The sequence below is a fragment of the Numenius arquata genome, chromosome 2, assembly GCF_964106895.1.
Source record: "Numenius arquata chromosome 2, bNumArq3.hap1.1, whole genome shotgun sequence".
Classification (NCBI taxonomy): Eukaryota; Metazoa; Chordata; class Aves; order Charadriiformes; family Scolopacidae; genus Numenius; species Numenius arquata.
In genome coordinates this window covers 33939306-33951521 of record NC_133577.1, presented here as the reverse complement: position 1 = coordinate 33951521, position 12216 = coordinate 33939306, and the positions used below count along the sequence as shown (strand labels likewise).

Sequence of the window (12216 nt, the reverse complement as noted above, 5' to 3'; positions counted from 1 at the left end):
CGTAGAGTTTCTGAAGAGATGTCCATATCTGGACAGATTCTGGGAAACAGAACTGTTCTGGATTGAGATCTGACCCAAAACAAAACCTGCAGAGGCAAGTTCAGGTTTGAGAAGTTGAACGGAACTATGGATGCACACAGTGTGAAGATTCAGATTCAAGCAAGCTTACCTCAAATTTGGGGTTTTTTATTTAAAATAAAATAAAATAAACCCTTGAAAACAGTAGTGAAAAAATTACCATTTTGCAAGCTTATTGTTCTTACGTATGGCATACAAAACATTATCACATCATGCAAATGTTAATTATGTTCCCATGCACATTGCTGTTAATTTGGTTAAATGTGTTCAAAAACATTTGTTGCTGGGTTGATATGCTGCTTATATATAGTAGATAAACAATTACATATCCTGTGTAATTATTGTATGTTGGTATTTTTAGCCACTTGAACACTGCAGCATAAAGTATCTGGACGCATTTTAGCAAATTATGGGAAAAAATATGTTGTGTTTACAAACTGCTACACTGTTTCTTGTATTTGCATCAATTGGGAAGGAAGGTGAAAATGTTACTGTTCAGGCTTTGCAGGTGTTACCTATGCTTTTCCTAGTAGAGTTCAACGATTTTATCTTGTGTAAGACGCAAGACTGTTGTTTTCTATACTTGCAGCAGGGATTTCCTTAGGTATAAAATAGACTCTATCAGACTTTCTCATCTAAGTGCAGGAAAACTTGACTCCGGTCAAAAGGCAGGAATGCTTTCCACGTTTGTTCTTGCTTAATTCTTTATTTACGTCCACTGTTTTTCCATGTGATTTAATTCTGGCAAAAGATTTTTCCTCCTTTCTTTTTTTATGCTCCTGTCATGAGTCTGTTGATTCAGCTGTGTGAGTCTGAAAGATTATACATTTTACTGAATTGTCAATGAACGGGGTTTGTATGGCAGTGAATAGCACTGTTTCCTTTTCCACTAGAAGACAAACAGAATGTCTTCTAATGCCCTTGTGTGCTGGGCTGTATCTCATGCATCTCTGTGGCGGTGATCAGAATGTGAATGTTAGCAGTTTCTAAGCAGTTAGAGCAGATATGAAGTATGTAGGACTAGCACTGGTGTCTCATACCAAATGTTGCACGAAGGAAAATGAAATGCCACGTTCTTAAGAGCTCGTTTTGTACAGGTGGCATTTAGTTTTTTGTTTTAGTTTGCTATTGCTGTTCTGGATTGCTTTGATACTAACTTAGAGTGGTTATCAGTACAAAATACCAGTTAATTTCCTTTACCCGTCTTTACTTAATCTTCTGTCTCAACATTCTCAAGAGATTAGAATCTATGCTTAATATATTCCAGAGTTTGTCTGTGTCTTACTGGTGTTATTATAATGAAGGATTAAAACAGATCCTAGAGTATGCATATTTTTACGCTTTGACACATGTCCCAAGTACTGTTCTGATGGAGGCAGCTGAGCTTTGGTATTAGTAGTCCTCCAGGGTATCCACAGCTGAATCACTGGTATGCTCAGCAGCAGCTGTTATCCGAATTAAATGTGTCAGTATAAATGTAAAGAGCAGAAGTAAGGCATAATGTAGTTGTTCAGAAATGTGAGTATTTGTAGTCACAACAGAGTGCCCGAGTCATGGTTTTGTGTAAAGGTGAATAATTGCTCTGGGAAAAATAGGAAATGGATGAGGGCATTGCCATGTGGGTGCCTAATTAATCAAGCCAGGTAGTTCACTTAAATTTTTAGTAGTTTAAGGTTGTACCAAGATGCAGTAGAACATACCATTTCCTTCTAATTAAAATAATTTTCTTGCTAGTGGGGGAAAAAAAAGAAATTAAGAATACAGATTTTTCTGGTATTCCCACCGTGGGAATCTCAGAACCAAGTGTAGCATGACTAACTGTGACTATAGAAGTCTGTGGCGTGGATGAAACTAAAGCACTTAAATACTATCACTATCCATTATTCTCAAACAGGACCAGAAAACAAAGTAAAATGTCTTCTAAAGGGGCAGGCAAAATTCTCATGCTGCACTCCTGTTCATCTGCCAGGGAAGTACTTTTAAACCCCCTAAAGCAATCAAGGTTTGGTTTTTTTAAAGAATGATTCAGGGGTTCTTTTTGTCTTCCCCCCAGTTTATCAGCTGAGTCGAAGTCCACTGACAGAGGAGCTAGTCTAGCCCTTGAGTTGTGGTTCTTTTACTCTCCTATCACACAAAGATTTATAGATAACTTTGTGTTGTATAAAGCTGCTTTGTTCCTGACAGGAAAGTGAACAAATTCTAATTTAACTGGAAAAACTGTCTGTAGTGTTTTTAATGCCTGCCCTCCTTGTTTTTTGTCTGCCATGTCTCTTCCTCAGTGAGCAATATAATTAAAATTCATAGTTTGGCACCTGGATTTTGATTATACAGTTAATTCTTCATCATTCCTATGTCTCAGCTTAATCAGGTTTGCCCAAGCTTGTGTCACCCACTAACAAAGTGCTCTAAAGTTCTTTTTTGTTCATTTAGGGTTTGGGCTTTCTCCTATTTCCCCCTCCCCCCACCTCTGTCTTGTGGTAATCAAAGCTTTTAAATTATCTTGTAATTCAGCATACATGAGTAAGTTTGGTCAGTGGTCCTTTTTAATTAATGACATGCTTGCCAAACACTTGAAGAAAAATGACTCTGTGTGGTTATCAAAAATAATTACTATACGCATTTATGTCGATTTAATCAACATAAAAGGTACCTGTATTGTATTTCAGAAAATGTCTGTTAAAAATATGATCTTTCGCTTATTTCCTCTGTTTTTTCTAATTCAGAGGACTATGATAATTGCAAGCATGTAGTGCTGGAGGTGGAAAAATACCAGATTTGTTCTCACTACTTGAACAGTGAAAAATAATTGCAAAACTGTGCAAGTTTGACCTTTGACCTTGACTATGCAAGTTTGACGTTATTCTTAAGTATCTAAAAGGATCAAGATCAAATCAAATGTTTTATTACGCCATTGAAGGTTTTAGTGTATTTCCATATGAGTTGATTTGCTGTTCGTAGCGTACTCCAGCACGTCCAATCCCGCAGCTGCTTGTTTTTTATTCCCTTAGTTGCAAGAAAGGAAATACTAAGTTAGCCAAGATTCATTTGTTTTCTTATGGGATGTATTTTTTGTATAAATATGTACATAGAAAGCAAGTGTTAAGGCAGTTAATCTTCCAAAGTTGGACTCTGAAAGATACGGGGTCACTAAAATTGTTCACTCCTGCAGTCTTAATTAAGTATCCTTTGATCTGATGATGATGTCTTGTAGTCATTTCATAATGAGAGCCTTTGGAGGGAAGAGGGTGTTCAACCTGTCACTTTTTCAATGTGTAGGACCTGAACCTATGGTTCCTGAGTGAGGAGCTGTTGGAGGCCTGAGTACTTTCTTCCTAGCTTGCTGCAGACAGTTGAACACAGAGCCTGCTCGCTCCTCTTGTATCTGGAGAGAACTAGATAACATTGACAGAGATGATACTCTTACCACCTGATGCAGATTTGCTTGTGAGAGCCAGAAGGCTGTTAGATTTTATGGTACTTAATTCTTAGTTGTCTGTACCTTTAGGCCTGTTAGCAAAGTGGGAGAGCCCTACCTGTTGCTGCTCTGCCATTCAGAGCCAAAAGCAGTGTCACGGTGTTGTGGGCTAACCCCGGTGGGCAGCTCAGCCCCACTCAGCCACTCGCTCACTCCCCCACTCCCCCACAGTGGGACAGGAGGGAGAATCGGAAGGGTAAAAGTGTGAAAACTTGTGCATTGAGATAAAGACAATTTAATAGGTAAAGCAAAAGCTTTGAAGGATTTCATCCACTATTTCCTGTCGGCAGGCAGGTGTTCAGCCATCTCCAGGAAAGCAGGTGTCCATGACACGTAACAGTTATTTGGGGAGGTGGACACCATCACTCCCAATGTCCTCCCTTTCCTGAATGGGATATCCCTTTGGTCAGTTGGTGTCAGCTGTCCTGGCTGTGTCCCCTCCCGACTTGTTGTGCCCCGCAGCCTGCTCTCGGGTGGGGTGGTGTGAGAAGCAGAAAAGGCCTCGAATGCTGTGCAAGCACTGCTCAGCAGTAACTTAAACATCCCGGCGTTATCAACACCGTTTTCAGCACAAATACAAACCAGCACCATAAAAGCTACCGTGAAGAAATTTAGCTCTGTCCCAGCCAAAACCACTACAGCATGATCTAAAAACTTAGTGAGTGATCACATAAAACACATCCCATGGGTTTTAAGCATTTTTCAAAGTTGCATGTGCTGAAAAATTGTTCATATTAATTTTGTTACCTGTACACTTATATTCCAGCTAATAAATCACTCCAGGAAAGTGTTGAGATGGTACACATAGTCTGATTGCCTGAAGAGATACTTTTGTTTTTAATTATGACTCAGTTGCATTTCCATTTAGCAGGAAACTGCTTAGGAAAATTTCCAAATTTTCAAGCGTGTCATGAGCTATAACAGGTATTTTACATTTCTGAAATCTGTATGCTTTGAATTAATACTCCATTGATCGTATTGAACTTGTCCACATTGCAGTTTTTCCTCACTGTCGTATTTCTGAGCCAACTTCTCGTTTTCAGCCCGTTGTTCAGTGTTCTCATTAGGAGGTACTACTTCAGTATTTACAATGTCTTCATCTGATCCTCTGAAACGGGTTGCGTACCTTCAGTATCACTCTTCATTGGTGATATTTGAAATTCAGATACAGCTTGTTTACCTAGTGGTACTGGGCATTTCTAATAAATTCTGCCTTATTTGAAGGAAGATTATCTTTTCAGTCTCAGGCTATGGTGGCTTTAGTATCTTGCCTCAAGTGGAATAATAAGCTGCAATTTTTATGCAAAATCTGAGAATGTGATTTTAGAAGTTAGGATGTTTAAAGTAATTTTGAGTATCGCATTATTTTAATTTCCACCAAGTAGAAGAACGTAGGATTCAGGCAGGAAATAATGCTGATCGTTCACCTTGAGAGAGATAAGGAAAGAATAAAAAAAATCTATTGTACTGTGGAGAAAGGAAGGGGGTTGTCATAACCCTACATTCTACCTTGCAATAATATTATAAAATCAAAATAATATACTTTAGAAGACTAATGTTTACATGATTATTTTGATGGATGGGATTTTGTTTTACATTATCACAAAATTTTAACTTTCCAGCAACGTGAAACATTGTCATCTATTCTTCCAAATAACAGATAGGCTATTTAGCATATAAGAATAAGCTTTGTTCTTTCATACCTGTTGGCAGAGAACTTTGCTGATGAGGGGGTAATATGTTATTTAACCTAAGTTTGCAATATGATAAAGATGCTTTTCCCATGGCAAACTATTCAAGCCTTGTGTGTATCTTTCACCCTCTTGATATATTAAAAAAATGACAAGCAAATGACCAAAAAAACCCACCAAAGAAAAAAGCAAAAAAGCCAAAAAAGCCAAAACCAATCTAGAATTTTGCTCCAGTGTTACAATTTCATAATACAAAAAAAATCCAAATAAACTAGCTTCTAAAGCTAATTATGAAGCATTTTCTTGTGTTACCATTAATATTGTTACTTTGTTTATTCTCTAAACTCTTTAAAGCAAGGAAGCGTAACTGAAGTGTGTCAAAGTAGCTCCATTAGTAATGCGCTGTTGGGCAGCCTGGAGCCCGTTTTGTCCAAGCAGCACAACTCAATCAATTCCTTTCTTTCCTGAGAGAGACGAGGGAGTCTCTCTGGTGAGCCAGCCACCGCGTGCGCTTAAAACATCCCAGGATTGTTCCCATGTTTAGTTGAATTCTGCACTTCTGATGCTGGATAGAATGAGAGCATTTACTGTTGTCGGATCCTGGTCATTGCCTGTCTATTTAGGGTTGATACTGTGCTTGTGAACTGACAAAAATAGAATAATCTGAAAAGACTGGACCAAATACATTTGTGACTGTAACTTCAAGGAGGAGGCATACCTTTAGCTGAAGATGTCTACCAGGCTTCCTAAAACTGAAAGATTATTTCAAATTTCAGGTTAACTTTCTCTGAACAGCAAACTGTTAGTCTCCTGAATAATTTGATTATAATCTTTTCAGTGGATCTTCAGTTCTTCAGTGTCAGTTTTGTGAGTAGGAACCTTGAGGTCCTGCTCCTGTGTGTCTACCGTGCTTTTGCTACGGCTGTGCCTGACTGCCCTGCTTGGAAAAGCACTGCAGATTGTCCCTGGAGTGTTAAGAAAAACCAAAGCTGGTATGGTTTTGCCTTCATAATATGAATCCCAAAATACAGCATTTCACATATCACCTTGCAGCAACAGACTGGTTCACGTGGGCAGGTCTGGGGAAAGAACTCCTGTTTCCCTGACTGTTTCCCAAGATTCCTGCGATGCTCTTTGCAGGCACTTGTCACAGTTACATAATTAGGGCTAAGTTCTTAAAATGTACGTTCACCTTCTTTATGAGAAATAAGTATTTTCTCTAGTTTTGCAACTTTTACTTTTTCTACACGGAATGACTTGCAGGAAATTAGCTATTGTGATGATTGATCTGTGAGATAATTAGGGAATAGCATATCATTCTTTTTATTTCAAGTTATGATAATAAAAATAATTTTAAAGTGAAATTTTGAGCACATTATATACCAGTTTTGCAATTTTAATAAAAATATGTAATACTTGGTTTATTTTAAGTGAAACTATTGTATAAGGTAAAAGGAGCAGAGGTCAAAAACTTTGCCAATTTTAGTGATGTCATGATACTCAGCTAACTTAGTTGTCTCTTGCAGCATTTACATGTAATAGGTGGAATTTTTTAAATTATTTTTTTTGACAAGTTTTTCTATGTATAGTAAAGACAAACCAGTATATATCAGTAATAACGGTCATTGAGGCTTGCTTATAAGAGCTCTTTCATAAGGCACTCAAGTCTTGAAGTTTAGGAGGAGGTTGAACGTTAGTACAATAAAATAGCTATAATGGTTTTTATTGTTTAAAAAAAAAAAAGTATCTCAGGACTGAAAGCTGGATATTATTTCAACTTGGTATGATGAAGAACACAAGCCAAAATGATGCTATTGGTGAATGGCCAATATGTTGGAGTTATAATACGTAAGTGAAAGGTTGTTTTATACCTCAGTCCGAGGATATTGCTTAAGTTTCATACATTCTGATACTTCTTAATTGAAATGAATTCATTTAATACAAAGCTTTCTGCAATGTGGGTAATCCATTTTGTGGGGTAATGGTATTTGTTCTAGGTAGTTTTCTCTGTTGCTTGTTCAACATTTATTGAGATGATATACCATATTCTATTTAGCATTTTTCAAAATTTTTAGTAAGAACTGTTGGATCTCTTCAGAAAATGGGGGAATCAGACTGAACCAAGGTTAATGGCTGTTTAGAGAAGGTGAAGCCTCTGGGGTAATACAGAAGGTGAATAGGTCACAGTGTTCAAGAGCAGCTCTATTTGATTTTCAATTAGAGTCTAGAAGTGTAAGCTATGCAACTAGGAATGAAACCCAGAGATAGCTTTGTTTCGTAACATTTGGCTGTTCAGATACTAATTTTTTTTTTGTTATTAGTAAAATACACACCAACAAAGACATTGATATCCTGTATATCCGGTATTAGAATTGGAAACAGTCATATTAAAATGGAATTAATTATTGGCTTCTGCAGAGAAGTCTCACTGATTTGTTTGTTTTATCCTGGCTGTATGAAATCTTTCATTGTGATGAAAAGTATAGTTGGTAAAGGGATTTTTTTATTATTAATATTTAAACCCTCCTTGACCACACATTTGCACTAAGAGACGAATTTCTGAACCAGAAGCTCCCTGATTTTTCTTTTCTTGGCAAATTAGTCCAGAAAGATTTTTGATAGATTTAACAGCTGTTTAAGTGTTATTTCTTTTTTCTTAAATTGTACTGGAATGTCCTGGGTAGATGGAAGTTTGATGTGAAATTTATACTCTTTTTACTCGTTTTCTTATTTTAATTTTTTTTTTCTTTTTATAGTTACTCAGTTCTTACAGGTCTGTAGAATATAGTACAGCTGAATCATTTATACTTTAGTTCATAGAAGTTTGTCATACTTAACTTGTGCTACTTACCCTTTTTTTCTTCCCTATAGGTATATACGAATTGTTGGGACCCACAACACAGTGAACAAAGTTTTCCATATTGTGGCATTTGAATGCATGTTCACGAACAAAACCTTTACTCTCGAGAAAGGCCTGATAGGTAAGAGATAAAACTGTTTACATGAACCGTTGTGAACACTTGCCTTTTAAGATTGGCCATCACTGCACTCTTACTCCTGTTTCCACACAGAAATCTCTAAATTGAGTTAAGTGATGCTGCGAGCATAGAATTGGTTGGCTAGCCCTTGCAACTTCTTTGAAATTCAAGTTTTGTAGATTAACTAGTGATGCTGCAGGAATGCTAAAGTTCAAATTAAATCAACTGCTGCTGACAAAGCCACTGGCAGTTGAGTCACTCTGTGCTGCTGATCTGATTTTTCTTTGCGTGTTATAGTACGGTTGCTCCTTCATCCTGCTAGTTTAGCCTGAATTTGTAACGAGGATGGAGTAACCAGAGCTATTTATTGCAGTGAAAGACAGATTTAGGCATTTAGGGCCTCTTACACAGCCTGGTTTCAACTGCTGAAAGTAAACTCTCAGGTGCTGATTTTCCTCCAAAGAGTCATAGACACGCTTAGCCATGGCAAAATGTTATGTCGGCTACCCTGATTCTCAGAAGACCACGTTGGTGGAGCTCTGGTACCTCTGGAGCTCCAGACAGCTTATATAATACTAATTTAAGTACCTCCACGTAGTACTGCATTACTTAACACAGAAATCCCCAACAGACCAACAATGCTGAATAACAGACTATGTCAGATTTTATATCCATTTTTTTAAATAGTTCAAACAGGGTGATTTCTGTGCTTTCTTCTGTGTAAACTCACGTGAGTGAGATCCTGAAATTAATTGGGAAGAGTTTTGTGCACCTTTTAGTATTTTTCTAGGTTGGATTTCCTGTAGTTTGTTACTTCTGGCATAAAATTGAGAATTTCAGCAAAATTCTGAGTTCATGCTGGTTTAAAAAATATATTTAAATTTTAAGTATGCACCTATGATAGATGAAAGGGAAAACCGTTTTCAAAAAAGAACAAGAGGGAAGATTTTAGTAAGACATATTTCTTGTGAATTTTTTTTCTGAGAAAACTATAATATTTAGCTGTGGAAAAACTGGGACACAACTCCTTCAGCCCATTCCCCATGTGTTATACAAAGGCATTGCATGTTTACATTCAGTCTCATGAAGTTTGCTGTGTAAGTTCATGATGTCTTTTTAGAAGCATAGAATATGTAGCCTGAGAAACCACCCTTTACTAATTTTTATGTTATATAGCCCCAAAGTGTATAAGCTGTCCAATAACGCAAATAGAAAGATTTCCCTTTGTTTTTAGGGGGTTTGCAAGCAATATTGCAATTGCCGTTGACAAGAAAATAAAACAAGCAATACAGAGGAACTGTGTTTAAGGAAAACATCTGCCTTCATTAAGCTAGTTAGGGGAGAACCAAAATTTTTCAAGTTCCATAAAACCTTTGAGCTAAATTTTATATTTAGCAGTGCCAGCTATGAACTTTTAAAAAACTTTACACAAAATCAGAGTTACTGTGTACAAATAAGTGATGCATATATCTCTATATATTTGATTTAAGATTATCAGTCTTATTTAGCAAATACTTAATTTAGGACTTGAGTAATATACTTATTTTCCCTTTTTTTTTTTCGTGCTTGTGTGTTAACCCAAAGATTGTTTGGTTGTAACAGTAGGTAAGGTAGAGAATCCACGTATGTTTGTGATAGTGGACTCGTACCGAAATTGATTTGTCTTTCAAATAATCTCTGATATTTTACGGTTTAGTGAGTATTTTTGTGAGACAAACTATTTGATCTGTTTCAGCATTTCATCAGAATTTCAAAGATAATCTAGTGGATGGAGGCTTTATAGGGCTTTATTAAAATTTATCTGTTTATGAAAATTTTTTTGGTAGTTACAGAATCTCACAGGTAAATAAGGTTTGGACTACATAATAGTAAGTATCCATTGTTGTTCATGGTGATCAGTGGAATTACACCATCATTCAGTGTGGGTAAATGAAGTTTTTTACATGTAAGTCATTTGAAGTGATCAGCAATAACCAAAGAGAGACTTTTTATATTGAAGGGGTGATAGTCAACACACTGAGTTCTTACTCTCTTAATTTTTTTTGAGTAGTTAATCGAAAGAGGGATGTGGACCAACTTCTGATTGTAGATGAGGTGGAAACAGTTGGATACATGACCTTGCAGAGTTTATGTTGAGAAAGGGACAAATGAAAAGATTTTTGGGACTAAATGAGGGCAGTCCCATTGTGAACTGGTGCAGGGGCACAAAGGCTGTACCACCAGAATTTATGACCATCAGTTACCTATTCAAATATAATCTCAACAGCCTTGATCCAGCAAAGTGACCTTATATCCATTTAGTGTTTTGGTTTACATACCTATGATGTAATGTTACTGTAAGGTAGAATGTTATCTGGCTCCCTTGATCAAGCAGACTGTCTCACTTCCACTTCTATAAAAAAAAATCTGTGTGACTACCAATGGGGTAGTTGAACAGATTTATTTTATTGCTCCAATGAGGATTTGTAATGTTTATTTCTGCAGTGACTGGATAGGGTAAAGTGAACTGGAAGCAGTTAGGAAAGCTCCACAAAATATGAAAGTGCAGTAATCAGAGTAGGTTGCTTTTAAGCTTGACTGAGTATAGAAACTTCCATTTTCAACACTTGAGAAGTGGTATTAGGTAATACTATTGGTTTAATTGTTTATGCAGTATGGTATTAAATTAGGTTGGAAAAACACAGCTGCTGTTTCTATAACTTGTTTTATTAAGAAAATGAAATGTGGGTTGGCCCTTGAAGGCCATATGGTCCTTTCAGAAAGATTTTGTGACCCTTACTTCTACCAAAACAACACTGAAGATAATATACAAAGAGTTTGTCATTTGAAACCTCATTCCAAAGAAATAAGGCCACGGAGGTATTTGTTTAGAGATCTTATGGGGAGATGTAAGAGTAGTTATTTATTTAATCTTCGTGAAACCTATTCAACTTGATCTGAAAACTGTATATACAAAGAGGGTAATTTATCAGATATATTACTACTGATACATAGTATCTATGTAATGGCTGTTACTGTAAAGTGAAGATTAGAAGGCTGGTAAACAAATAATAAAAATGAAGCACTTTCATGATAACAGTAATTTTATGTTGCTGTGTTTTTGCATGCAAGATTTTGATGACAAATTATTAACTTGACATATTACATTTAAAAGTTAATCTTGAAGATGATTTACTTTATAACACACTGGGTGCAATACTGACATGACCCGTTGGTAGTTAAGTAGCAGTTTTGAAGTAAAAGTAGCAGGAAATGCTCTTTCTAGCACTGTCTGGTGTTTTAGTGTTGGTTTACGCTTTGTTGTCTTGTGAAATGAGGTAAGTGACAGAAATTAATTCAATCATACAAAATTATTCCCTAATGCAGATGTTAGGGTTGAGATGCAGTTTTCCTTTTGGCATAGTATTAACTGTAAATGTGTAAGTTAGTTAATGGTTCTGCATATTCGACTCATGACATTGACATAACTGTTTCATTTAACAGAGATGTAAATGTTTTCTAAATCTCAAAAGCATAGTGTTTGCTTTTAATGAACTTCTGTTTCTGACATTTTGGATGGTCTTTAGACATTAATATTTTATCTAGAATCAGAAAGAAATTAAAATTTTCACAAGCAAGGGATGACGTACTCCTTTGGAGGCAGAAGTGGTACCCGGTGTGATGTGGTGTTTTGCAAAAGCTTCTGCTCTATCCAGTGGCAAGAAGCTGCAACAGTGGGCATAGGGCTGCTTCTGTGCACTGCCTTTTTTGGTTTGTTTTTTTTTTTTCCCCCACCTAAATATAGGAACCAATTCCTCCTTTCTGTCTCAAAGGAAAGAAAAAAATTATAACCTGGCTTAGTGCTTTTACTGAGTCCAGTACTCTGTGCTGAAGGGCAGTCAAGGACTATGCAGGCGTGTGGGTTTGACCAGTCTGCTGTCCTGATTTGAGCCTGGTAAAGGTCATAGGGAGTGCAACGTGGAAGGCTTTTGTATGAAGTTGTGTTTATCTGTAG

The 12216-nt window shown here is 36.6% G+C and overlaps 1 protein-coding gene across 1 annotated transcript in view; it reads left to right on the top strand.

Moving 5' to 3' along the window:
- BTBD9 (BTB domain containing 9) overlaps positions 1 to 12216 on the top strand; it is a 122449-nt gene that overhangs the window by 65090 nt on the left and 45143 nt on the right. The window contains exon 8 of the mRNA XM_074166452.1: positions 8116 to 8225. Coding sequence (XP_074022553.1) covers positions 8116 to 8225 — 110 coding nt within the window. The remainder of the gene's footprint in view (positions 1 to 8115; positions 8226 to 12216) is intronic.